A 24,204-nucleotide genomic window follows, 5' to 3' on the forward strand; every position below is an offset into this window, starting at 1 on the left:
GGGTTACTCTTTCACAACAGAAAGAAGAAAGCAGATGCTGAAAGGTGAAGTGACTGGCCCGGGATTATGCAGTAGGTTAGTGAGGGCTGGAACACTTTGCCTGAAACACACAGTAGCAGGACAAGATTGCTGAACAGCCCCAACACCATATTCAGCTCTATTTAAAAAGAGCAGTTTTGCAGAGAAGCAAAGTGTGAAAGAGAAAACAAGAATACAATATCCAGAATGAAAGGAAGAAACAAGTAGGTAAAGTCTAAGATCTGGGATTTTAAATGTGCTTTTACGGGGACCCAGCTGAAGTTTTTGACTGAAACAAGCCCTAGGATCCAAGGCCGTTCTGTTTATAAGTGCAATACCCATCTATCCATTAGCCATAGACAATGCTGTTCATAAGGTGATGTCTAGTGACTGTACATCAGAAGTGCTCTCAGCGTGGTAGAATTAAGCTACTCACCAGCATTCAGGTGACAGTCTTTAATCTGGAACTGAAGCTCATTTTCGTTTGGAATATCCTTCCATGTTGCAAGGAAGACCTGGCGCTCTAGAAACAAGAAAGACGATCAGCACTCCTGGATCCTCACAGGACTGTAGCATTAATTAATTCACCGCAGAATGTTACAAGGTAGACACACAAAAGAGCATTTAGTCACATTTTGCCCTGCCGTGGACAGATCCAGGATTTGCTCCTATAACAACCTCAGTCTCACTGTAAAAGCAGCAAAGCTTTGATGGTTTTTGGAACCCCCAAACCAGAGACAGTCTTTACCATATGCGCTGTTTACAAACCAAGAACAGGCAGGATTTGACAAGAAGGAAGGAGATCCACACATTTAGGATTATGTTAGTAAAAGCTGCTTTTCAAGCAACTTCCCAGCCAATTCCAACAACACTTTAATAAAGGTGACCAGGAATACACGAATTACAGTGAAAGTGGTATGGGGGCAAATCCTAGACCCATTTGAGTGAATCAAACCCTCAAAAAAAAAAAAAAAAAAGCCAAAACAAACCCCCAAAAATCAGCCTCAAAGAAAACAGATCCACCCCTTGTCTTACAGAGAGAATCAGAGCAGAGGACTTGGGTTTTGGTAACTATTGGAGTTGCAGGACAACAGGGACAGGCTATCAAACCACATCAATTCAGGCTGTTGAGATGCACTGGCATGAAGGTCATGGCCAAGCACACGTGAATCTCAGCCATGGGACAACTGCACCCAGCTGGGCGCTGCAAGCAGTCTGGCTGAAGAAAGCTGACCACAGACCTAAAAGCACTCACCCATTTTGCCATCCTCTACGAAAAGCACATTGAGAGGAATTAGGCAGCTGAAGTAAAAGACATCAATGTTGTTTTTCACAGCCACCTGTTATAGAAGAAACAAAGGGGGTTAAAGCATCTCTATCAGCTGGAAGTCCAAAGGGAACCCAAGATTTTGCACAGCCTCATTGCCTGCCTGCGCACCCTGGACTCTCTCTCCAAGCAGAAGCCAGGTCTGAACCTGGAGAGATGTTACTGAGCTTCCAGGTATTTTCAGACAAGGATCAGTCCCGCCCCTCCGTGCTCACTCCATTTTCACTAAAAGCTGCTCAGTCTTCTCCTGTGAGCATTTCACCACACTGCTTCAGAGCCAATTGCACTGATGGGGTCACAGCCAGCATCCTTGCTCTTTTCTGCTCTTGTTCAGCCTCTCCCTTCACTCACTTCTTCCACCGCCGAGGTGCATTCATACCTCTTGGCTGCACACAGCTACCATCATGTCTGTCATATTGTACAAGAGCTTCTTCATCATCCCTTTTTGCTATCTCACTCTTGTAATTCTCCAGCTTCAAACCCCTGCATATTCTTTATCTTCATCCCCATTTCTTTATTTTTCACCTCCTTGATTAGTCCTGTCTCAGCCCTGGACACTTTCTAAAAAGCCTGAAGTACATCTATGGCCTGCACCTTTCTTGCAGCATCTCCCAAGTCTCCTGCCTTTACCTTAGTGAAAGCTATATAGCAAACACATGCAGTGTGTTGATTCCTGGAAGAAAGCCCTGCTACAGAGCAATCAAGGCAGGCAAAAAAAGATCACTTGACAAAAGGCTTAATTCTCAGTGTCATTAAACTCCACCAGCCAGGGAGATGCACTGGATTGCCTTTTATCACACATGCTTGCCACATTACCTACTAATCTCTGCTAACACAGAGCAACCTCACTTTCAGTTTTCCCCAGGCTGAGAGCTGACGGTACAGCAGGAGCAAACGGGAGGTCTGAGAAAGTGCACTGTCATAATATAGCACAGAAAAAGGTAGCTCTGGGCTTTATTTCTATGCCTCTCACGCTCTCCTCACATCATCCCGCACAGCAATAGCCTGTCATGGGAGTACAGTTCAGCAGACACCTGCCATTGCTCGCAACGAAGGAAACAGCCTGTAAGAGAGACCTAGAATTGAGGTTGTGGGGAGCCCTGAATTTCAAGAGCTGCCTGAGCTGCTACTTTGAAAAATCTCAGAAGGAATTCTCTGATTTGTCACCCAGCTGAAACACAAACCAGACCATGCTAAATGCTGAGCCAAAGAAATAAATTTGCTGCCACAAAGACTTATGCCAAGACAAACTCCATTCACATCAATAATTACATATATTAGTGTCCTGCTGAGAAAATCTATTGTCCCATAGTGGCAGGTTTAGAAAGACATCCCCAAATGTCAGTAAAAACAGCTGCAGATAGACAAGGGAGGGGAATAAACCAGAGAATTCAAATGCAAGTCAGTTGATTAGACATGCATGCAAGCCAGAGGACAAGTGGTAGGAGATCAAGCTCCTGAACAAACTCTTCTAGCAATTGGGAAGGTCCCAGAAGTGCAAAGGACAGCAGAAAGGTAGATGTGACAGTCTGTGGGGTTTCTACTTTCAGCCATCACTAAAGGTAGCAGCTTATATTTAATTCCCACAGCGCAAACCAGCTTAAGAAGGGATTAGTTTAAAGCCCAGTAAAACCATGTAAATGATGGTGCAACCTAGGAAAAAAAAAGGAAGTCATCCTCTGTAATAGGGAGCTGTTACCTGCTTTGATTGCTGACATCACTGGCATCACAGTTGGAATGTCTAGTGTTTGAGCTAGAGGCACCAAAGCTAGAGGGGTAAAAAGCAGTTTGGTGGATGGACTTAGCTGATTCACCTCTGCAAAAGTGATTGAACAGACTGGGTGAGTAGCCAAAAATGCACCTCTGAGTCTGGGAGGGAAGAGCTGGGGAAGGGACAGCAGTGTAGCCGTTCCAGACGCTATGCTTGGATATAAGTTATGGAGATGAGCCAGAAGAGGGAAAATTTAGGTTAAACGTCTGGGAAAACTTGGTAGTGAGAATTATTAAGCAGCAAAAGATTCTCTTGAGGAAGACAGAAGCTTCCGTGCTTGGAGTATTTAAAATCAGGCTTGACAATGCTCTCAATAAGAGGAACTGTAGCAAAACAACAAAGCATAGCACAGACTACACTGTGTGACCTAAGATCTTTCCAACGCCGATTTAATGATTAATTGCCTTGCCTTAGAACAACAGAGATTACTTAGCTTTTGTAGCTAATTGTTGTTGCCATACAACAGCAGTTTCTTACAAGAAGGGCTGGAAAGCAGTGCCTTCTCTCCAGTCACAGTTCTAGAGGCACACTCCAAATTAATATGCTAACCCTGTCCCTACAGTTATAAGAATGCTATAAAAAGGTATCTGCTGACCTGCTTCTCAACTCTGCAGAAACATACTGAGTAAGCTGCTTTGGCTATACTCTGGAGAGCTACCCAATTAAGATGCTCTGAAGTGCAATTTCTTCCCAGCAAAGAAAAGCAAGCCACACGCCAGCCTTCCTCCCAAACTGCATCATTGGGTTCAGTAATGACATCACGTGTCACCTTGCAAGTATCTGTAATGATGCAGAAACCAGCTGTTACAAATCATTTTTGGAAACAGGAAAGGAAAATGCTACAGTCTCTTTAAACCTATAGCACTGGGACAAGTCTGGTAAGCTTTTAAAGACTAGCTTTCATTGTGCAACACCACATATTTCCCCCAAACAGCCAGGTATGCACTGTTAGTGCTGTGGTCCCCAAGATCTGGTCCATGAAAAGGTACCTGCAGATACCTGGATGGGGAAACTAGCACCAAGAAGAGGCTAAGAGGCCCGACCAGTTGATAACAGCTTTCCAAAGTCATGCTTCAACCTTTGCACTGCCACATCAGGAGCATTCAATGCCATCTGATAGGCTACAAAAGCAACTGCAGGCAGAAAGCGGATCCACAGCAGCGCCTATGAGAAACTGAGTAGCTAATAACAGTGACTTGCCAAAAAAATCCAGCACTCCTTAGGTGGGAACATTGGCCTGAGACAATCAATGACATCTAAAGTGATACCAGTAGCTGAGAAGTCTCTCCAGGTTTGACATGCTTGAAAGGAACCTCCACTTGCATTCAATAAATCCACCAGTCCAGACTAACTTTGCCTGTGGCTCTGCAGCTTTAACCTGCCGACCTGGACACAAACTACTAAATCTTAAACTAGATCTTCAGTTTCAGACATTTTAAATAGAATAAACAGAAGCACTTTAAGTAAAAAAGGGCTTTCCATGAGCAATCTTTTTGAAAGGAGGAAAAAAAAGTAATATTGCTACCTTGTGAATTTAGTCAAAGCTTCCAAGGGATAAAGTCAAAAGGTGCCAGATTTTCATGGGATGCTTCACTGCTGAAAAGGTGTGAACCCACTAAAAATTGGCACAAGGTTCCCAATCACTTATGTCTTGTTCATGATCTGATTAGGGGAAGCAGCACCTGTAGAAATAATCCCTGGAAAATATTTGCTCACCTTGAAGCATGAGCACCCTTCTGTTGTCCTTTCTTGCAGTGCAACCCTCTGATAGCCCACACATGGTATTTTGGGGAAGAGGTACCTCATAAGAACAATGCTAAGTTATTTTCTTCAATAGTGTAGGTTTCTGATGCTTTAAATCCCAGACTTGAGCATAAGAACTGACTTTCAAAGTCAAGTCTGAAAGCAACACAGATGCTTTCCATCAGCAGCAAGTACACAACATACCCACTTGGAATCCCATTAGCACCTACACTAAATTAAGGATTTACTTCAAGTTGGGTTTTGCTTTAGAGCCTGGTAACAGCCAAACTGTTAAGGCGAGAAGAACTCTCCTATGCAGAGTCTTTTTTACCTCTGCCAGCACAAGGTCACGGTTTATTCTGTGACAGTCTGCTGCTCTGGCTGTCAGATGCCCCCAGGGAGTGCTAGCTACTTCACTTCATTTTGTTTGACAGGTAGGGTTCTCAGGATCCTACGGGCGCTTGACAGCCGCTGCCAGCCAGATACTCTACCTACAGGCACAAGTCTCGAGCCCGGGCAGCGGAGCTGTGCACAGACAGCAAGGCTGGGTGCTGCGCCCCTGGCTGCGGCTGTCATCTCCAGGCACGCCGCTTACGTCAACCGTCAGGGAACAGCGAGTTACTGGGAGGGTTACGCTCTCATGTGTGCCTGGCTGTACTTGGAGTTCAAAACGTACATTTTAATCAAATGAGCTGTACCATGCGGCAGACCTGCCCTTAATCGGCAAGCCAACAGCTTTCCACAGCTGAGATAGGAACTGGCCGCAGATGCCAAGCTGTGATCTGAGTCCTTAATTCAGGGAGCTCCCAGGAGGGTTCTCTTCTTTGCTGGAATAAGACCCTCTCTAGTAGAGGATGTTGAAAAAATAACCTAGGCAACAAATCCAAGAAAGCACCTTCCATATCTGACTACCCAAGCTTGTTCTGCAGCGGTTGGTCCAGTTATTTTGACGCAGCTCACACACAGGCAGATATTGTGCCATTTATCAAGCAGGCTCTAAAGGGAGAACATCTGCTGGCTGGACTTGCTGCTTACGCTGATTCTCAACCTTGTTTTTATCGAGAGTTGAATGTGTGAAATCTGTTTCCAAGTACCGAGAGCTCTGCATTTGTGACCTGAGATACATCAACACTTCTGATGAATGAGAGTTCCAGTGGTTCTGCATTGCAAGCGATACACCAAAGAGTGGAGGAGCACAGGTGATGAGTTACAGCAGAACTGAGCATAGAAGGGTAAGTATGATCTAGTGCATTAGCAAGACTGATCTTTTCTCAATGAAGAAGCTGCACCTTCATCTGCCTTTACAGCAATGTTTTGCCAAACTCATTGGAAGATATGAAAATGTTCTGCACCCCACACTGCTCAGCAGCAAGGGAGAGGTCTGTGTTTCCAAGTGTCACTTTTCAGGAAGAAATGCAGCTGGCAGATCCTTCCCTTTCAATACTCGCCAGATCATTTTACAGGCATTTTTGAAAACTGAAGCTATGCTTCTTTCAGTTGCATGCTCAGTAGCTGCAAACAGCCCTGGCAGTTGACAGCAGGTAACACTGAGGAACACAACACACTGATTGTCAATTTTGAATGTGGATCCCAAGAGAATGGCAATGCTCCAGGCTCAGGCAGACTCGCTACTGCTCCAGGAGTCCCTGCAGCTTGTTTTCAATTGTATTGTCTCCTGCAAGTTGTTACCATCTCACAGAAGAGATTATCATATTCGTGCCATGACAGGCCAGGCCTGAGCTCTGAAACTCTCACAGCAGGCTGGCTCCACTTCACCCATTTCCAGGGTTAGGGGAGCAATTCTCATGTACCCAAATGAGCAAATCAGGTATTCTGATTTCACAGCCTTTCACAGCCCTTGAAAGGCCATTTATTAGGAACAGTGGTGCTCTTTAGCATAGAAAGGTTCTCATCCCAGGCACTTATTCCAAATTTGACTTGAAGAAGTATCTGGAAAGAGTTAATATTCCTCACCGATGCAAACCCCTGTTTCAGAACTCACTTTCCTCTTTGAGAGCCCAAGGTCTCACACACATGGTGGCAAAGATACCTCACCCACCCCACCTCTTCCACTAGGTACAACCCTAATAGCCTACCTGTCATTAGAGGAGTATCACTCCTTGGGCTGCCAAAAGGCAACTACAGGACCCAAGCAAGCCTATATAACTACTACAGCCATCTCCCTGGCTGGCAAATGAGACACGGCTATCAAATACTCGAAGCTCAATGCAGCCTCTCGCACACCTTTAGGCAAGAACTTGTTATCACTTACGAGTGCTGTGCTCTGCAGAGGCAGCTCTGGGCAGGGGGACCACAGCACCCATGAGTGCCAGGTAGCCTCCGAAATGCTGACAAGGCACTGCAAGAGTGTCTCCCAGCAGAAGTTAGCAGCGCACAAATAACTAAGTCAGATTTTCTTTAGTAACAGGCACACTCCAAAGGCATCTGACAGCAGCTTTTTAATCTGTAAGAAGTAAAAAAGATGAACCAGAGAGCAGGGATTGGAGTCTGTTCAGGCCTACAGTGCTGTGTCAAGTCTAACTTTGGTTTTATCCTTTGAATAAATCACTGCTTGACTGGGGGTTGAATCTGAGTCAACAGGTCAAGAAAATTATCATCACTACTTTGGGATGGGAGGGAGAAGGCTGGTATTCATTATCACAAGATGCAAGGTGACTGGCAAACAGAAGACTCTTCAGTTATATTTTACCTAAGTGAGCCTCTGAAAATATTTCAGTCTTCCTCATCTTCTTGTAAAAATGGCTTTTTTGTTAACTTGTCAAGTATTTTAGTTTCTTTGCGTGATTACAAATGTTAAGATTAAACCAGCTGTATTGGGCGAAAGATTAGAAATGGTAATAAAAATAACCTGAACAAGACTTGAATTCATTACTTCTGAAATAGTTGCCTAAGGAACGTACGACTAGTCTTTGAAGTTTCTAATTAACATGACAAAAAGTTGAAAGCTATCAGTTTGGTTACTTCAGGACTTACTTTTCTTGTTACTAAAACAAAAAAACTCCACCAGAATAAGAGCTGAACATAAGGTCCTCAGGGGTTCAAACCAGTCCTGCATCTACTTCAATGTTCCCCAGCTCAGAAAAACCGCATTAAGCAAATTCAACTTGATGAGTGTTTTGGTTCTTCAATGAATACAGCAACATTTGTATTCTCTACTCCTATATTATGCTATAAATTGTTCCCTAAGTAGGTCACCAAAACGATTTCTGAATGTTTCAAGACAGATAATTTCTACGTGAACTCACAAAACAAAACCAGAGCCTTGGCTGTCAGGGCAATGACAGATCTCCATCAAACCCACTGCTGTCAAAAAAGTAAGGGGAGTGCTCTTTTTAACTTGGCATCTGCTATCATGACTCAACTCTTTGCAGAGAAATATACTATTACTCCATATGGCAGCTTCCCCAATTGTAAAAGGGCAGCCAACTTCTATGGCAATGAGAGAGCTAGCAAATTAGCAACTAAGTCTGGCACTAATGAATGCTCTGCTGCCTCAATATAAGGTAGCTGGAGGTTTCCTCACATGTTTTCTCTTTGCTTTGTTCTTGCAGAAGATGCTACAAGAAACAAACTGTGTTCTGATTCCTTTAGAGATTTAATAACCCAAATACTTCACTTCCTTCCTGATCAAAGGAAGCAGCAACTTGAGAATGCCTCATTGAGAGAGTCCCCAGTGTTATGGAGGCAGATCAGGACCGTCACCTCCTAGAGACTTCTAAGCTTCCTTCAGAGCAGGAGGTAGATTTTACCACAGCTGACCCAAATGCAGTGATGCAACCTCATCCTCATGACCTGGACGCAGAGGGAATCCAGCTTTTCCACAAGCTGGAAGGGCCCTCTGTGGAAGACAAGCACATGTAATTCATTCACTGTCCACACGCTCCCCCATCGCATGACTGAGCTCAGAGCCGGAGTGTAGGACTGCTCGTTTGAGCGCCAGAGAAGCTATTTCAAGCTGTTTGCCCAAAGACTCATCAATAAGTCATAAGCCCCAGAATGGAAGTCAAAAGAAGGGAAAAAAAACAGTTGCTCAGGCAGAATAAATAGTAACTTCCATTGCATTCTCTTAATCTAAAAAGAGAATGAGCTGCTTCAAAACATTCCCCTCTATGGGCTGCTACGCTACAGGAACCCAACCTAGTTACATCTCGTGGAGACTTGAGGCGACTGAGACATGCTATGGTGCAAGTTAACCACATCTTTGGGATACTGGGAAAATCATCCTGGAGGACCCAGCTACACAGAGCAGAGCCAGGAGTCACTCTCTGAGCTCCGGTCCACAGAGTGGCTGCACATGGCAGTAGTGGGGAAGAGCCTCCTTCCAGGGAGAACTGGCTGCCTGATGAGTACTTCAAGACCAATGCCCCTGAGGCACACCAAGACTGACGGAGACAGTCTGTGGTCCAAACCAGAGGAGAACATCTCCCTGGATCTGTCGTGCCTTTATCAGATTGGCAGCCCAATCTGATAAAAGGCCTCTTCTAGAGAATGCTGTCCCTGATGTGCACCAACAGCCTCATTAATGGAACATTAGCTGCTTACGTCATTTCTCCTCTGCTTTTCCTAGAACACATCTCATTTGCCTTGGATTAAGCTATCTGGGGCAGGGATGGGCCAATGCCTTTGTAAAGCACCCTGGAAGTTAAGAGCACTAGAGAAATATTAATCACTCAGCAGTTGCCATCTTTCCTGCAATCCCTTTAATTACCTCAATTCTTGCTGACAGCTCTCGCTGCCTGCTCCACCACAGGCATGCACTTTCTCTGTTCAGAACAGCTTCAGTTCATAAGCTCCACCAAACCTCATGCCCAGTTTACAGAAGAGTGTTACTGGAGCAAAGACCTTAATCTACATGCAAGCAGTGGGTTTAAGGTGTTTCAAAAGTCACAAAATTCAAGAAGTCTCTGCTTCAGTCCTTCTAAGAGACACTAGAAAAGGGAATAGGAAGAAGTTTCAGCCAGACTCATGGCCCAAATCCAGGAGGTCTGCCTGGTTACCCTATACACATGATATTCTGTTACTAGAGTCTTACCACATTGTGTCGGGCCAAACAAACTGAGCTAAGCACCTGCTGATCCCCGCACTGCTCTGAATGAGACAATCCTTACCTGGAGGTTGTTCAGAGGCTCCATTTTCATGACTGGTCCCAGAGTGTTGAGGGGCAGGGAGACGTCAATACTTTGGTTTGGCATCAGAGGTGTGTGAATGGCCAGTGGGGTGCTCGGGATGACCCCAAAGCTAAGCAAGAGAAAAACAGAGGCGATGAGAGCAGCACTGCATTGCCCAACACCTATTCCCCCTTTGCCAAGCACAAGCTGGCTCATCTTCCCATTACTCCTGAGCTGCCCCTGCTGTTACTACTACAGGGGAGGAACACAGCTCAAAACAGCAGACACTCAAAGTAGGACAAGGCACAGGAAACTCAATCAGGTCGGTCTTGTTGACAACATGCACCATCCTGCCCAGGAGACAAGCATCTGGGAACTCTTCCATTACCCACGCAGCACTGGCCTATGTGCCGAGCAGCAGCCTGCCCAGCAAGGAGTGGCACTTGGACTCAGACTCAGGCCTCTTGGCTCTCTCTTACAGAGCTGCATAGCACTGCAAATAGAGTATATCACACACTGCATGGCTGTTATATCATTGGGAGCAATGGAAGAAGGAACTGGAGCCAACAGAACAAATAGATAGCCAAGGAGGAGTATGTGGTTTGTAACAGAGCACTGTAGAACAAATGAATCAACGCAGCCAGCTGTCTGGTCCAAAATGACAGCGTCTGGCTCTGTTGCTTGGTTTGAGACTCCTTCAGCTGGAGACATATACAACCATAGCAAAGCGAATGTTTACTTGCCCGTTCAGTCCAAGCGGTATTTAATTCCACAGGCACCTCTACTTAGTGGAGAAGAGGAAAAGTAGCTAACATTTAATATAACACTTCTGTACCATGTACCGGCTTCTTTTCGAAAGCAGATGGAAGTGCAGATGCATAAGATAGTTTTGGTGTCCACTTGTGACTGCGTTTCTCTTTAGCAGAATTCACACTAGCTCAGAGGTGACAGAGCATTTACAGGACCAAAGATGTATAGGTGTGTATTTTTGTTGTATGCACTAAAAACCTGATACTGTCTCTGCACAGAGTCAGCCGCATGTGTATTGGGTATGTCACTTTCAGAAACCAGTAGACGCCCCATTCTTTGTTCTCCTTAGTTTTCACTCTAGGGAGCGGAAATAAAAATATTGTCAGCAAGGGCCTTGCCACATGATTTGCCTTCTGCAGCCATTTCACCTTGGGGGACATAAGCCCTAGTGTTTTCCCTAAGACTCAGAGGGAAAACAAAGTTGCATTTTGCTACTAAGAGGCTGTGCTATTACAGCACACTAGAGCTCTAGCTTTCTTTTATTTTATTTTTTTAAAGCTTTATCCCAAGACTGCAGTGAATGTGATTAGTAGCAGCAGGAAAGGGGGAAAAGCAATAGAAACTTCCCAGTCACAAACCTTAATATTTAAACCTAAAGAGCCAGCCCACTGCAGCTCTTTCCAATGCACCAGCCACAGTGGAAAGCAGTGACAGGAGAACAGTATTTGTAGAAGAGTAAATAGTAGTAGATTGTATTGGGAGCATGTGCTGATACGCTGCAAAAGAAATTGCTGTTTTACTGTACAGTACTTAAACTTCTTACATCCTTGAGAAGTACCATGTAGGTGTGGCTAGAACATGCAGCTTGATGTATGGGGAAAAATCACAAGGAAAACAGCTTTTTTTCAGGCCAATTTGCATGAAATATTTGCATATTGCAGCTTAGCAAAACTCTCCAGAAAATATAGCAGTCCAGAGAGAACATTTACTAAGACTTACTTAGCATAATGTCTTTTGTAAGTAAATATTATTCGTCCCAAGAAATCCCAAATTTGCAAGGCTAACAGTGATATAAAGAGATGGTTTCAGTGGATCTTTAGTATAGCGAACCCTTTTCCAGTGAAAGGATATTAAGAAATACAGGGAACATTCCAGTCACAAGATATTCTTTACAGTCTTGATAAGAACTAGCCTGGTCCTTGCTCAAGATAACATACAGCAAACCGCACGATAAGCTCTAACTGGGAAGGCTATTTGTGGGAAGACATCGGGGCTGTACTGCCATGTCATGTCTTTTGGCTGAGATGGGTTTCTGAGAACAATCTGTATGCTCTAAACATTCAAGTGGCTGCTCCTTCTGACAAAATTGTTCTGCTGCCAATTACAGGGAAAACATGTGCCATTGACTCTTAACTTGCAACTTCTTCATTGACAAATAGCTTTATTAATGAGACCCATACTTCCAGACAGTCTGAGGGGCAGCACAGCAATTAAGTCAGGAGGTAGAGGCATTATGGATTGATATTTGTGCAGCTCAAATGCTTGCCTGTTTATGCTCTTGCTTTCCTCGGGGCACTTACTGGCTATAAAACCACTAACCTGCCTAACAACTCATGAGGCTGCTTTAAAACGCTGCAGAGATTAAATGGGGCAGATGCCATTTCAGAGTTAGGAGAATGACGGGACCGTTTGCTGCCTGTTTCCTCACAGATTTATCAGTCTATATTTTCAGCCCTTTCACACAACTGTGGTGTGATGGAGAGTTCAGGCTGTATCATCCAGCTGTTTCCATGACTGCATTATGTACCTACATAAAAGCCCTCCCTATATCTAGCAGTGTAGACAGACTCCTTTCATAGGAGCATGCAATCTTTTTAACATAGCAGACAAAGTGTGTTGTTTTCTTACCTGTTCTTATTGAACTGAATGGCAAAGTCAGTCATGTGCTGTAAAGCCTTATTGGTAAAGTTCATCTCCATGTAGATGTGTCCCTGCCTGTGACTGAACGTGCCTGAGATCTCCAATCCTTTAGCCTTCACTGCAGGCAACCAAACCTTAACACAAGAGATGTCATTCAGCATGAGAAATCTGGCCTGAAGATAACAAACAAGTAGTTTTCCAAACAGCAGAGAAGTCCTGAGTTCGGAAATCCAGCTACATTGGCACATTAAGCCCACAGACACTAAAGAAACACTGCAGGGAAGATACAACATGGGGTGTTGAAAGGAACAAGCTCACCAATGAGAAATAAGCTTGCTGCTCCTAATCCATATTTGTTCACAGCACTCACATAATTCAAAGATACTCTAGCATTAGTGTGCACAAGAAACAGTGAAAGCTTGTGCCCATCACACTAATGTGAGACTTACCAAGTCTGCTGATGGACAGGCTTCTCCAAGGACTTGTTGGGCTACTAGAGGCAGGACAATACTAAAGTTTGAACCAAATAAAAATCACAGGGCTGATACTATTAGCTGTTTGGGTTCTGGATCCCCGAATCATCTTTGTGGGAAAAACCCAAACCCAAATTTGAGTGGTGCAAAATGAAGTACTACTTAGCTCAAAATTACTGGGTTCTTTCATACTTGGTCTTACATATGGTGTAATAATTGCAAGCAGCTAAGGACCAAAAGCTTCAAGTATGCTCTGCTACCTTGGGATCCTAGATTTCATACGATGACTTAAGTTTATTCATCCATTGACTATTTAATAAGAGTGCTAATTTTTGTTTATTCCCTTTCAGGCATGATAGGCTAACCCTGTGGCTGCTCCACAGCCTGTTACCAGAACCACGTTCTGTATCTCACAAACCCTGCACATGAAGCATGCTTCAGTCAGTGCATCTGCGATCTCTGTCACTAACAGAGCATTTATCCGCATTACACTGCGGCATGCTCATCCCAATCACATGATTTCATCTTCACCATCATATTGGATTCCTCCAAATAAACGAATCTTCTATGAAAGTTGTAGCAAACTGTATCCTGCCCTCAGTTTCCTGGGGAAACTTGCTAAGAAGTAGGTCTCCAGGAAAGCTGCTCTGACAAAATTGAAATTCTCATATCTTATATAAGCCATTCTTTAGAGCAATATTGTTACAGGCAAAATGAGGGAACTGCTAAAAAAACAGAAGTCTGTAACTAACAACTAACATGGTCTCCAATACACTGTTACTCTGCCTGGGAAAAAAAACAGGGCATCCCTAATGGGACTGAGTTGAACTAAGGTGCCCTGATAGCACCAGAGACCCACAATAAAGGGGACAAGTGAGCAATCTCAGACTTCCTGTAGCCTAAGGTAAGGCAACATACTGAGGATGTTCATTTTCCTTACGTACAGACTTCGGAGCCACATATCCTCCAGGAGCCATGCCTATACCAGATGAGAGCTCGAAGAGATCATTGAGTCCACTGCTCACCACCGCTGGGGTGGGTGACGGGGCAAAGGTGGCTGGCACAGAGGAGGGAATGTAGGTCTGCCCCACCTGGAGGAGTTAGAAAGAACAGGCACTGATTAACATCACATATGAAGAACACTACTTATTAAATAAAGCATGAACTTGGGCAATATCCTAAATATTTTAAAGCTGTTTGCAGCTTCCCCGCTGAATTATCAATAGTGCTAAATAATGCATTTGAATTCCAAAGCTCTTGGCAACTAATCCCTACGCTCGGCTGTCACCTCAACCATGCAATAGCTTTCACATTGTTTTTTTTATAGCTCCAGTTATCTATTCCCACTGTAGAGGAATCATTCTTCTACTTCTCTCCTTCTCATAAAGACAATATGCTTTGTGGATCTACCCTACATAAACCCAGGGAAAAGAAAAAATGCTTCAGATCTTCCCCCAACTACAACAGTCTTCAGGAACCTGCAAGATTTTGCATATCCAGAGATAGCAAGGGAGTCATGACCGTATTGTGTACTCCCACCCAAAGCCAGAGCTCTGCATTCTCAGCACTGTGGTCCAAAAGGTTCATGACATGAAGCAGAACTAGCTGTCTCTGTCTGCCAGAGGACAACCTTTCTGCAAGAAGGGCAATCCTTCCCTCTCAGGACTTAAATGAAGGCACCAAAAATGCAATATTAACCTTTAGGTGCCCAGCTCCAGGCGGGACAGTCACACTCAAGTTAGACTCCCAGGTTCTCTTCTTTACTATGAGCAGGAAGAATGACGTGCTTGAGAATAGGATTCACCAGTCAGCAGCCCAGAAACAGGCAGAATGACTAAGGCAGGCAATAGGAAATACTGACGACAGGTCTGGGTCTGAAGTCTCACCACTGTTCTGTGTTCAGGAACCCACCTGAGATGTGGTATTTCAATCAACCCTTTGGATAGGGAGGACCGGTGGTTTTATAGAACTGCTTGGTGGGTTTATGCTGGCCCAGGAAGGCAGAGACCTGGCTTTGTAGGTATGATCTCTACAGAGTTAAGTATCTCCCACGTCCTGGTGTGTACTGCCTGGGGGCTACAGGTGTACTGCACCACCAGCTCTCCTCTGCCTCATGCTGAAGTTAGAAAGGAATGCAAGATTTACAGGGAAAGAAGGAGAGAGAATTACTGCAGCCACAACAAGGATCTCTGAAAAGCCCTCACTCCAGAACTGAGTATGCTTTCCTCACTGAATTACTGGCTACACAGTCCTGGGAAGAGGGACTGGAGCTTTCTCCAGGAGACTGCTTTTGGCTGTGGGTTGGAGGCACACTCCCTCCTGCCCACTGCATCTCCAATTCATCTTGCATCCTTTTCCCATGCTTTCCTGGAAGAAGCTGGTAAGCATTTGAAGCCAAGGGTGCTTTGGAAGCAGCCTGAAAGTCTCCCATGTCCTGGCAAGCGCTCTAGGCACTAGGACACTCACAAAGCACAGGCACAGAGAAGGAGGCCGGTGGCAGGTAGAGTTTAGCACTGACCACACGTAGTAGGAAAGGTCAGAGCACCTGATCCTGATGTCCAGCAAAAATCTTACATGGTGTTTGGGAGGAGAAAAGCATTGAGTTCAGACAAGCCTGTGGTGACACTGGGTTAGGGTTACAACAGAACAGGCTTTGTGAGTAGAAAGGTAAGCATCCTTGGCCTTTCAGCTGCCAAAGCGGTTGCACAAGGACTGCACAAGACTGCCAGCGTTAACGCTGGTGCTCAAACTAAAAGCTCTGAGAAAGAAGAGCTAAGCAGATAGAGTCAACAGCTCTGGCCCTGGCTGCTCTTAGGAAAGCCCAGGTGGCAGCTGGACTCAAAGCAATATAGGTGGGGACCTGTATGTTTCAGTTGCATTTGTCCATTTTCAAACATTTTCAGGGATTTAAAGCATCTTCCAGCACATAATGGGTGAGGGTATGTTTAAAAACCCTGAGCTTTGAGCAGCTTTTTAAATTGGGGAAAAAAATGGAATGGCACTTACTGCCGGGCTTCCTCCAATGCCCCCGCCAAGGTCACTGCCAAGCTGAAAGAGAGAAGGAGAGAGAGGAGAGAAAGACCGAGTTCATTTAAGCCAAGTGTCAGATGGCCGGAGTGAAGCTCAGTTGACCGCACTGCTGCGAGCACGTCTCACTCGCTTGCCGCATACAGGACAGACAGAAACGCAATGATGGGAAAGCACAGGGAACAGAGGGGGTTTTTTGCCATTGTGTGAGCAGAACTGTTTGGAAATTACCCCACGCACCTACTGCGGACAGGAGTGTTTTGCAGGTTAATAAGAACAAAAACTCATCCCCTCTTGCACCTGTCATCTGCACCAAAAACTCTGCGCAATTCTTCACGTTTCATGCATCAGTGCTTTCCCTTCAACCCACCACGCTGGTTGCCAGCAGTCCTGAGCAGCTTCACAAAACCCAGTGGGGTAACTGTGAAATGGAATAAAAATAAAACTGACAGGAAGCTCACTTCCTGAAAGCTTTAGTTTTCTAGGGAACAGCTACAAACTACGGGAAAACACAATGCATCTTGGCTACATTCCTCTGACATGTGGCTCTTTTCAACAACAAGGAAGAAAGAGAACAGGATACATGCTGGTATTACAACAGCTCAGATAGGTGGGCTTTGCCTTCCCTTTGAAGATGCCCCCCTCCCTTAGAAATGAAAAAAAAACAGCTTTATGTGTTAATGGGCCACTCAAATGGTAAGGAGACCTACGGTGCACTAAGATATTTCAGTAACCATCTCTGCCAAGCTACACGGCTACAGTTTGAAGTAACTGAAATAGCCACGGTGTACCACCTGCGCAACCCTCCATAAACACTAAATCCTCTCTGGTACCCTTCTAACAAACCATCCTGCAGCCCACCTAGAAGCTGTCCTACCATGAACTCCCTTTACAAAGCACCCAGACCTCTTTCTCAGTGATAAAGCCCATTTTTTAAACATCCACACCATTCTACAAGCTTGAGAGAATTCAGTGATCAGGACAGACTCCAAAGCTGGCTACAAGTGCTGTTTGTGAGTACAACATCATGTCTGTGAATATTTATAAAGCACTTGACAGATGACTGATAGCCATGAGGAAACAAGCACAGATCTGCAGCGGTTATTTGCTAGAGACATCTCCAGGCTTATCTGTGTCCTAGGCATTTGTTCAGAAGACCATGGTAGTTTTTTGCCTAGTGCAGGGGTTTTTTTGGTCACATTCAGACAAGGATCATGACCTGACAACATGCATGGAGGATGAAGCAAGTGCAAGGGCGAGGTAGGAGGAAAGGCTGGACTGGCAGACCAGAACAACACAGCTCGCCTCGTAGATGGCTTTGCTCTTCCATTTGATTAGGGTTTGGGGAGTTTGTTTGCTTTAAAAAAAAAAAAAAAAAAAGCATTTGACAAAATGGTTCAGCTCTAGGTATGTTGTTCAAATATACGGTGATGTGTTAAGATATTGAAAAAATGCACCATATAGCTAAAGCAGAAGCTTCCAGGAGTGTCTGTGCTTAGAGCCAAAAAGGCTCCAACCTTTTACCTCTGCACAAAAGACTTGGAAATTTAACTTTGTTCTGGTCCCTGCTAGCCTGTTATCTGGGATATCTCATGGCAAATATATTTTACGCTGGTCAAGAGATACCATAAAGGTTCATACTTCTCTCCCTCAAAGCAGAGATAAAAAGGATAAAACGCCTTGAGAACAGCAGCAAAGTCACAGACAGTGACTTACTAGATGATAACTATCCTCCAAAAAACCTGTAAAATTTGACAAATCCCTGTGCTATTCTGGATCCCCCTTCTATCCCCTGGCATCTCTCCTTCCCCTAGTCCCCACAGGAGTCACCTGATGCAATATTAGCTACCATCAGTAGATGTTAAGAGAAGTACAAATCACACACAATTTGCCTTTAGTTAAGAAGCCTTCAGAGCTTTTTTCCTGTGTGAGACTTGGTTTATCCCTACTTGAAGTCATGGCAGAAATTTATAGGACATCCCTCATCTTCTGCAACGGCCACCTCTTCATACCTCAGCATGAGGCCATCTCAGCAATCCATCCTCTTGCTGCCCATGGCAGTGCATTGCGCAAGTCCAGTTTTTCTTAGCTTACTTAGGAGATAAAAGCGAGCGATTCCCAAGTCAAAAGAATCAGTCACAGACCAAAGGAAGCCAGCCAGAGGATGCAAATCCAATTAATACTGAGCTTATAAAATAGGGCTTATTACACTGTCAGGTCTCCCCCACTGAAACAGGCTGGCAGAGCAGAGTTTTGTTCTACAGACTGCTCTTTAAGCCAAGCTGTGTTTTAGATTAATACATCAGATCATTTACATCTTGTTACTGGCTCACTGAGGAGTAATAAATGCAACTATTACACCTCATCCCTATTCATAGTCTTGCACGCAGATGAACTTCACACTTTATACTGACAGGCAGTGAAGTCCAGAGGAAAAGAAAAAAGGGTGAAGAATCCAGTTCACTTCCAGATAATATTGCATGCAGGGAGGATTTCTGGTACTGTTGTCTGAAGCAGGAGAAAGACTGGTTTATCAAGCAGCAAACATTTTACAAAGGGTATTATGGAAATGACTGAATAATTCTGCATAATCAAGCCAGATGTTAACTATTCTACCATTTCCTACTACACTCATCATAAGAAGCTGCAGGCTAGGAATCCAACCTCGAAGAAACCCATACACTGGTATCTGCATGTACTCAGTGTGAAGGAGGGAAGGAATGACATATTGGGGTTCCTCAAGTTGTCTGCAAGTCTTCCATTTTCCCTAGCTGTCAGGCCTTGAGGGAAAACTAGAAATTGGATTTATTGCTTGTCTTGAGTCGAGACTCCAGCCCTCACTCCCTACAAGGCAGAGAAAAAAACCCCTCACTGGCTCAGACAATTTACCATGACCCTCCTTACATTTCTAAATTGCACCCGACATCTCTGCTTTGTGGTAGAAAAGATTCTTTCCAATGCCAGGAAGCTCTGACCTGGTCCTCCTGAAGCCACGCTTTACTCGTAGGAGAGGTCTGCACACAGTAGCCTGCCACTCTCTTGGCTCCTATGCTTGGGACCAAGCACTGCAGATGTGTGCTACAAAGCCGCAGAGCGAGCTCAAAGGAGCTGGCAGCTTCACCAGGTCCCTACAGGCAGAGCTGGCTCTACTTATATAGTGAAAAGGGAAGTGACAACATATCTACTTCAACAGAAATTAAAGGGGGGAAGTTAATATAGAACTAATCAGTTCCACATCAGATCTGGGGTGCACTACCCATTGCAGCAGCACAAAGTCCCTTTCTCCATTTTTCTTGCCTGTCACTCTGCCTTAGCACCAATGCTTTCCTCATTCAGAAACTACAAGTCTGGTTTACCCAATCCTCCTGCAAGATGCCCAAGACCTAACTTTATTCCAAACTCAAAATGATGAAAGAGACGTAACAGCGAAGTGTGTGAGTAAGAGGGAAGGAGGAAGACAGAGGGAACAGGAACCAATTACCCACGGAGTGTCCTCTCCCATCTGGAGTGACAGGCAGAGTGCAGAAGGAAAGAAGCAGCTATTAGTCAAGCACGAAGTGCTGCTGAACCAATTCCCAAGGGCTGGCAGCTCTAGTTAACCATTTCCATTCATCTCATGGGCAGGCAGCCACTCCTGTTGGAAGGACATCGTGAACCTGCCTTACGCGAGAGCAGGCAACAGCGCCGCAGAGGAGAGGACCACGTTAATACAGCTGTCAGCCCTACTCAGGCTGAAATGCTCGCTGTGAAGGTGGGGTGGACGAAGGCTGCCACTTGATGGCCAAGGGGAATTGGTAGCACTGCAGAGCCCTCATCCTGAGCCCAAAGTTGGCCTGCTTGCCTCTTGCTGAAGAGCCCAAAGTCTCTATCCAGGATGAAGAGCTGCCAGCTTCAAGAGATGAACAGGGAGCCTTGGCCACCAAACACATGAAGTTCTTCAAACAGGAATTCTCTTTATTCCCTTCAAACCCATCCTGCCACAACAGCACTCAAGCAGCCACATGGGTTTAAAAAGATGCTGGGCTCAACCCTGTATCAACAAAACCAGTACTAGCACCTATTCCTAAACTGCATCGACGTCTTTACTTTGTATTAGTTGGCCTGGATGGCATTGCAGCTGCTCTGCAGTTGAAGAGCAGTTGCCCTGTAATTTCAGCTCCATGTAAGCAGTTATGCTGACTTATGAAGTGTAGCAGTGCTGGAGTTACTGCATTAGGAGGGTTTATTTGCATCTTAACAGCAGCTTGTAATGAAGTGACTCTGCTGAAGTGTTCATGTGATCTAGAGGGGTTACAATCACTTCTGCAACATGACGTGAGGCATTTAGAGCTCCAAAAAAATAACAGGGAGGGTGGAGCCAGGGACAGAAGCTGCAACAACCACTGCTCCACAACTGCTTTGCCTTGTGTCCATAGCATAGCCAGGGCTTTCAGAGCAGCTATACATTTCATGAAGCCATAATTCATGGGTTAACAGGGGACAATTGATACCTTCTCCCTCCCTCGCACCCCAAACCAAGAGTTAAGCATCACAGCTCAAGGAGCTAGATGAGAGCGTGCACTCAGTTACCCAGCAGCAAGGAACACAAGGCATTTACCTAACAAGAATCCGGTGACGGGGCTGACTGAAATGCTGAGAGCACAGTTGCTGGCAGGCCAATTGATCTGGGCTAATCCTGTTAGAGACATCTTAACTGCAGGACAGATCATGCATGGTCTGCATCCTCTGACATCCTGATGGGCTGTAGATATCTCATTGCAGACTCCGCTGTGGCTCACACAGAAGCATTTTCAGTACCTTGTTTGCTGCCTATATTATGTGTCTGTTTTCATACTGCCAAGCCAGGCTTGCAGAGGAGAAGGGCTACTGTCCAAAGCAAGGACAGCTGTATCAAAGGTGGTGGAGGACAGGTCATGCTGCCAATACCACGGTCACCAGTTTCAGCAGCACTTACTACTAATACTTTACCTTGCTGAATGATTTCCATCAGCAAACGAAACTAAGTACTAACCATTTTCATTTCCTAAAGTGTAAAAAAAAAGCAGCTCTACAATGCTGTGGTGGTCCCATTAGTGTTACAGCAACAGCAGCCTTAAATCAGACATGAATGAGCAACCCACCAGAAGAGCTCCTTTTCCGTATCAGCACTGCTCCAGCAATGGACACATGCCCTTTGTCAGAAATCCTAACAGATATCATTTCTAGATCAAACCAGAACAGCCCAGATCAAAGGAGATGCTTAGCTCCTTGTCAGAGGCTGGAGGAGCACCCTGGGGAAGCATCACATCCACTGCATAAATAGATGTTGGGGCTGACCTAGCATAGACACTTACACTGTAGTTCCAGGAAAAGGTAAATGAAGTAACTTTCCCAAGATTATACATAGCAAGTCACTTGCAGAGCCAGGAGAGGAATCTGGCACCCAGGGCAGACTGGGGGTCGCTTTTGGGCTTCCACAACTACATGAGGCTTCCTACTCTGAGTATATGAAATAACTTTGTAGAAGTTGTTTGGTTTTTTTATAAAACATCGGTGAGTCCCTAATCAAACCTCAACAAGCAACAAGCCAGGGCATTGTCCGCTAAGGCCAGACCTTGAACTCTCCACTTGAAAGCAGTCAGACAGGGAGGGAGTGACACCAGCAGCCCCTGCTCATCAGCCTTTTGGATGGGGCAGGCACTCAGGACCACTGGAGCAGGCGTTTCTTTCCAGGCTGCTAAGCCTACAGGTGCCCAGAGCCCAGGACACCCCATGGGAGAGGATGAGCTAGCACTCAGGTCCCAGCCCTCCATCAACACTTCAAGGCAAGCACAGTGGTGGGATACAGCACTGAACCGTGCAGAAGAGACCCTGGGGGTCAGACTCCCCTATATCCAACCTGATTACACAGAGAGGCACAGCTCCAGCTGGAACAGCCCAAACCAGTCAGGTATTACAGAATACTGTGGATATCCAGTGTTTATCAAAAAGCTTTACAATTCAGGACATAAATCAGTCTGACTAGCTGCCAGCCTTGAATCAATAATATTCTTGTAGATGAGTGGCTAGAGTATTAAATAAAATCCTTACATAACAGACAATCCAAGCTTGTCCATTCCTACAAATTTACTGCTCTGCCCCCGGGTTGAAAGCCAGCCTCCTTGGCTCCTGGCCACAGTGCCGTGCTCCTGTTAAACGCACGGACTCACAGTGAGCTGCACAATGTGCCGGGCAGCACGGAGCTCTCATGCCCAATGGATTTTCAGAACAAATGAACACACAAAAAGGTTTAAAGGCAAAATGACCCTGGCTCATTATAGCACGGACAGATATCCTACAGAGCGCTGCATCAACAGTAAACCAGGAGTTGGAGGGCTGCCTATAATCTGCATGAAGTTTAGCCACTTAAGAGCCGGCTTTAAGGGGATAAAGCATCAAACTCCAGCTCTCAGCATGCACAACTCCGCATCCGGCAATCTGCTGTCCAAGCAAGTTTTGCTTCTCCTACATTAGTGACTGGTATCACTACTTTACACTGTGGAGCTGGAGATCTCAAACAGCTTTGTAACAGTGGTCTTGGTCACCATTTTACAGAAAAGCAAGCAAAGCAGAAGAACAAGATCTGCCCAGAGTAGCAGACAGGGGCACAACCTGGAACAGACTCAGTGCTGGCTCTGTTCACTAGAGAACAGCTCTCCGTAAGTCATATAGTGAGTCTGCTCTGGTTATAAGCAAAGCATATCTTGTTCTTGTACTAAAGGCCCTTTTTCTCCCCTTTTTTTTTTTTTTATTAAATTGTTAACACATGCTCAGCATCTGTGCATACACAATATGCATGTTACATCTAATACCAATTACAGGACTCGCTGCGGAGGTAAGAGTTACTCACTAAAGAAATTAACTTATCAAGCAGCTGGAGTCTCACTGGTCATGGGGATAAATATCTAGCAACGCTGAGGAAAATTCAAATGAACAATATTAATTTGGTGTTTTTCCAGTTTTACACCATGCAGTCTCTATTTAAATGCCTGGAAGAAAACAAAACCCCACAGTTTAAAAAATGGAAATGCAGAATGACATTTGCCGTGGAAGTTAATGCTGCTGTTGATTTTTCTGGGTTAGTCCTGTTGGGACTTTCATTGCAAAAGCATCGCTCTGAAGACAGACACGCCCTCCAAAGACAAGGAGGTATTATCAAATACGCAAGAGCTGCAACAAGTATCTGAGGGGATCAACACATGACACTGAGTGAATGTGACAAACTGGCAGAGATCCTGCCAGCAGCCTCTTCCAGACCTTCAGCTGCCTTTGAGACACTCACAGCACTGACGCAATCTCACCATCACAGCAACAGACCATGATTTCATGCATTAACTCAAGCACATCCCAAACCATTTTCTTCCACTGTAACAGAGAGGGTTATTTAGGGTTTGGTGTTTGTTGGGGTTTTTTTTGGTTTTTTTTTTTTTTACATACCAAACAGTTGCTTGGAAAATGGAAGTAGAGTTTGGGTTTGCTCTGCTCTGGCAGTAGAGCAACTTACATCCCCGCTCAGGCTGACAGATAATGCCAGAGGCAAAATGCAAAGAATACTCTGCATTCGAGTATCTCATGTTCCCCTGTCTTCTCTCAGGTCACCTGAGATCCAAAAGGGATCTCCTAGTGATGAGCAGAAAACAGGGATCAACAGTAGAGTTGGTACAAACTCCATCACTGGGACCCTTAAAAAAATTTACACTAGCCAAATTCCTGTTGGGAAAACGCATACTCAATCCTTCCTTAGATCAGACCCCAACCCCATTTGGTTCCAGTACTCTTACTTAAGACTCTTTAGACAACAGGAGGGATGGGAAAAGAGACACCAAAGCAGCACACACAGAAGACGGCAGCTGCCTCAGCATTCACAACCAAACAGGGTTACTTTCTGGTAGCACAAGGGCCCAAAGCGAAGTAAACTGTCTGGTTTGAGGAGGAGAGAGGGACTGCTCACACCACTCCATGCTTCATGCAGGAGTAAGGGAGCCTCAGTCTTCCCAACAAAGCAGGGGAAGAAATGCACTAAAAAAA

General features: G+C 45.0%; 1 protein-coding gene across 2 annotated transcripts in view; it reads right to left on the reverse strand.

Annotated features, from left to right (window-relative positions):
- AP2B1 (adaptor-related protein complex 2, beta 1 subunit) overlaps nt 1-24,204 on the reverse strand; it is a 79,770-nt gene that overhangs the window by 9,829 nt on the left and 45,737 nt on the right. Inside the window, exons 15-20 of one of the 2 annotated variants that reach the window (XM_010573552.1) lie at nt 16,138-16,179; nt 14,076-14,222; nt 12,647-12,792; nt 9,989-10,118; nt 1,274-1,358; nt 455-541 (exon numbers count right to left, since the gene is read on the reverse strand). In XM_010573552.1, the coding sequence (XP_010571854.1) occupies nt 455-541; nt 1,274-1,358; nt 9,989-10,118; nt 12,647-12,792; nt 14,076-14,222; nt 16,138-16,179 (637 nt within the window). The remainder of the gene's footprint in view (nt 1-454; nt 542-1,273; nt 1,359-9,988; nt 10,119-12,646; nt 12,793-14,075; nt 14,223-16,137; nt 16,180-24,204) is intronic. The other variant, XM_010573553.1, reaches the window with a different exon arrangement.

Source organism: Haliaeetus leucocephalus, unplaced genomic scaffold, assembly GCF_000737465.1.
Source record: "Haliaeetus leucocephalus isolate CR32 unplaced genomic scaffold, Haliaeetus_leucocephalus-4.0 Scaffold395, whole genome shotgun sequence".
NCBI classification, from domain to species: domain Eukaryota; kingdom Metazoa; phylum Chordata; class Aves; order Accipitriformes; family Accipitridae; genus Haliaeetus; species Haliaeetus leucocephalus.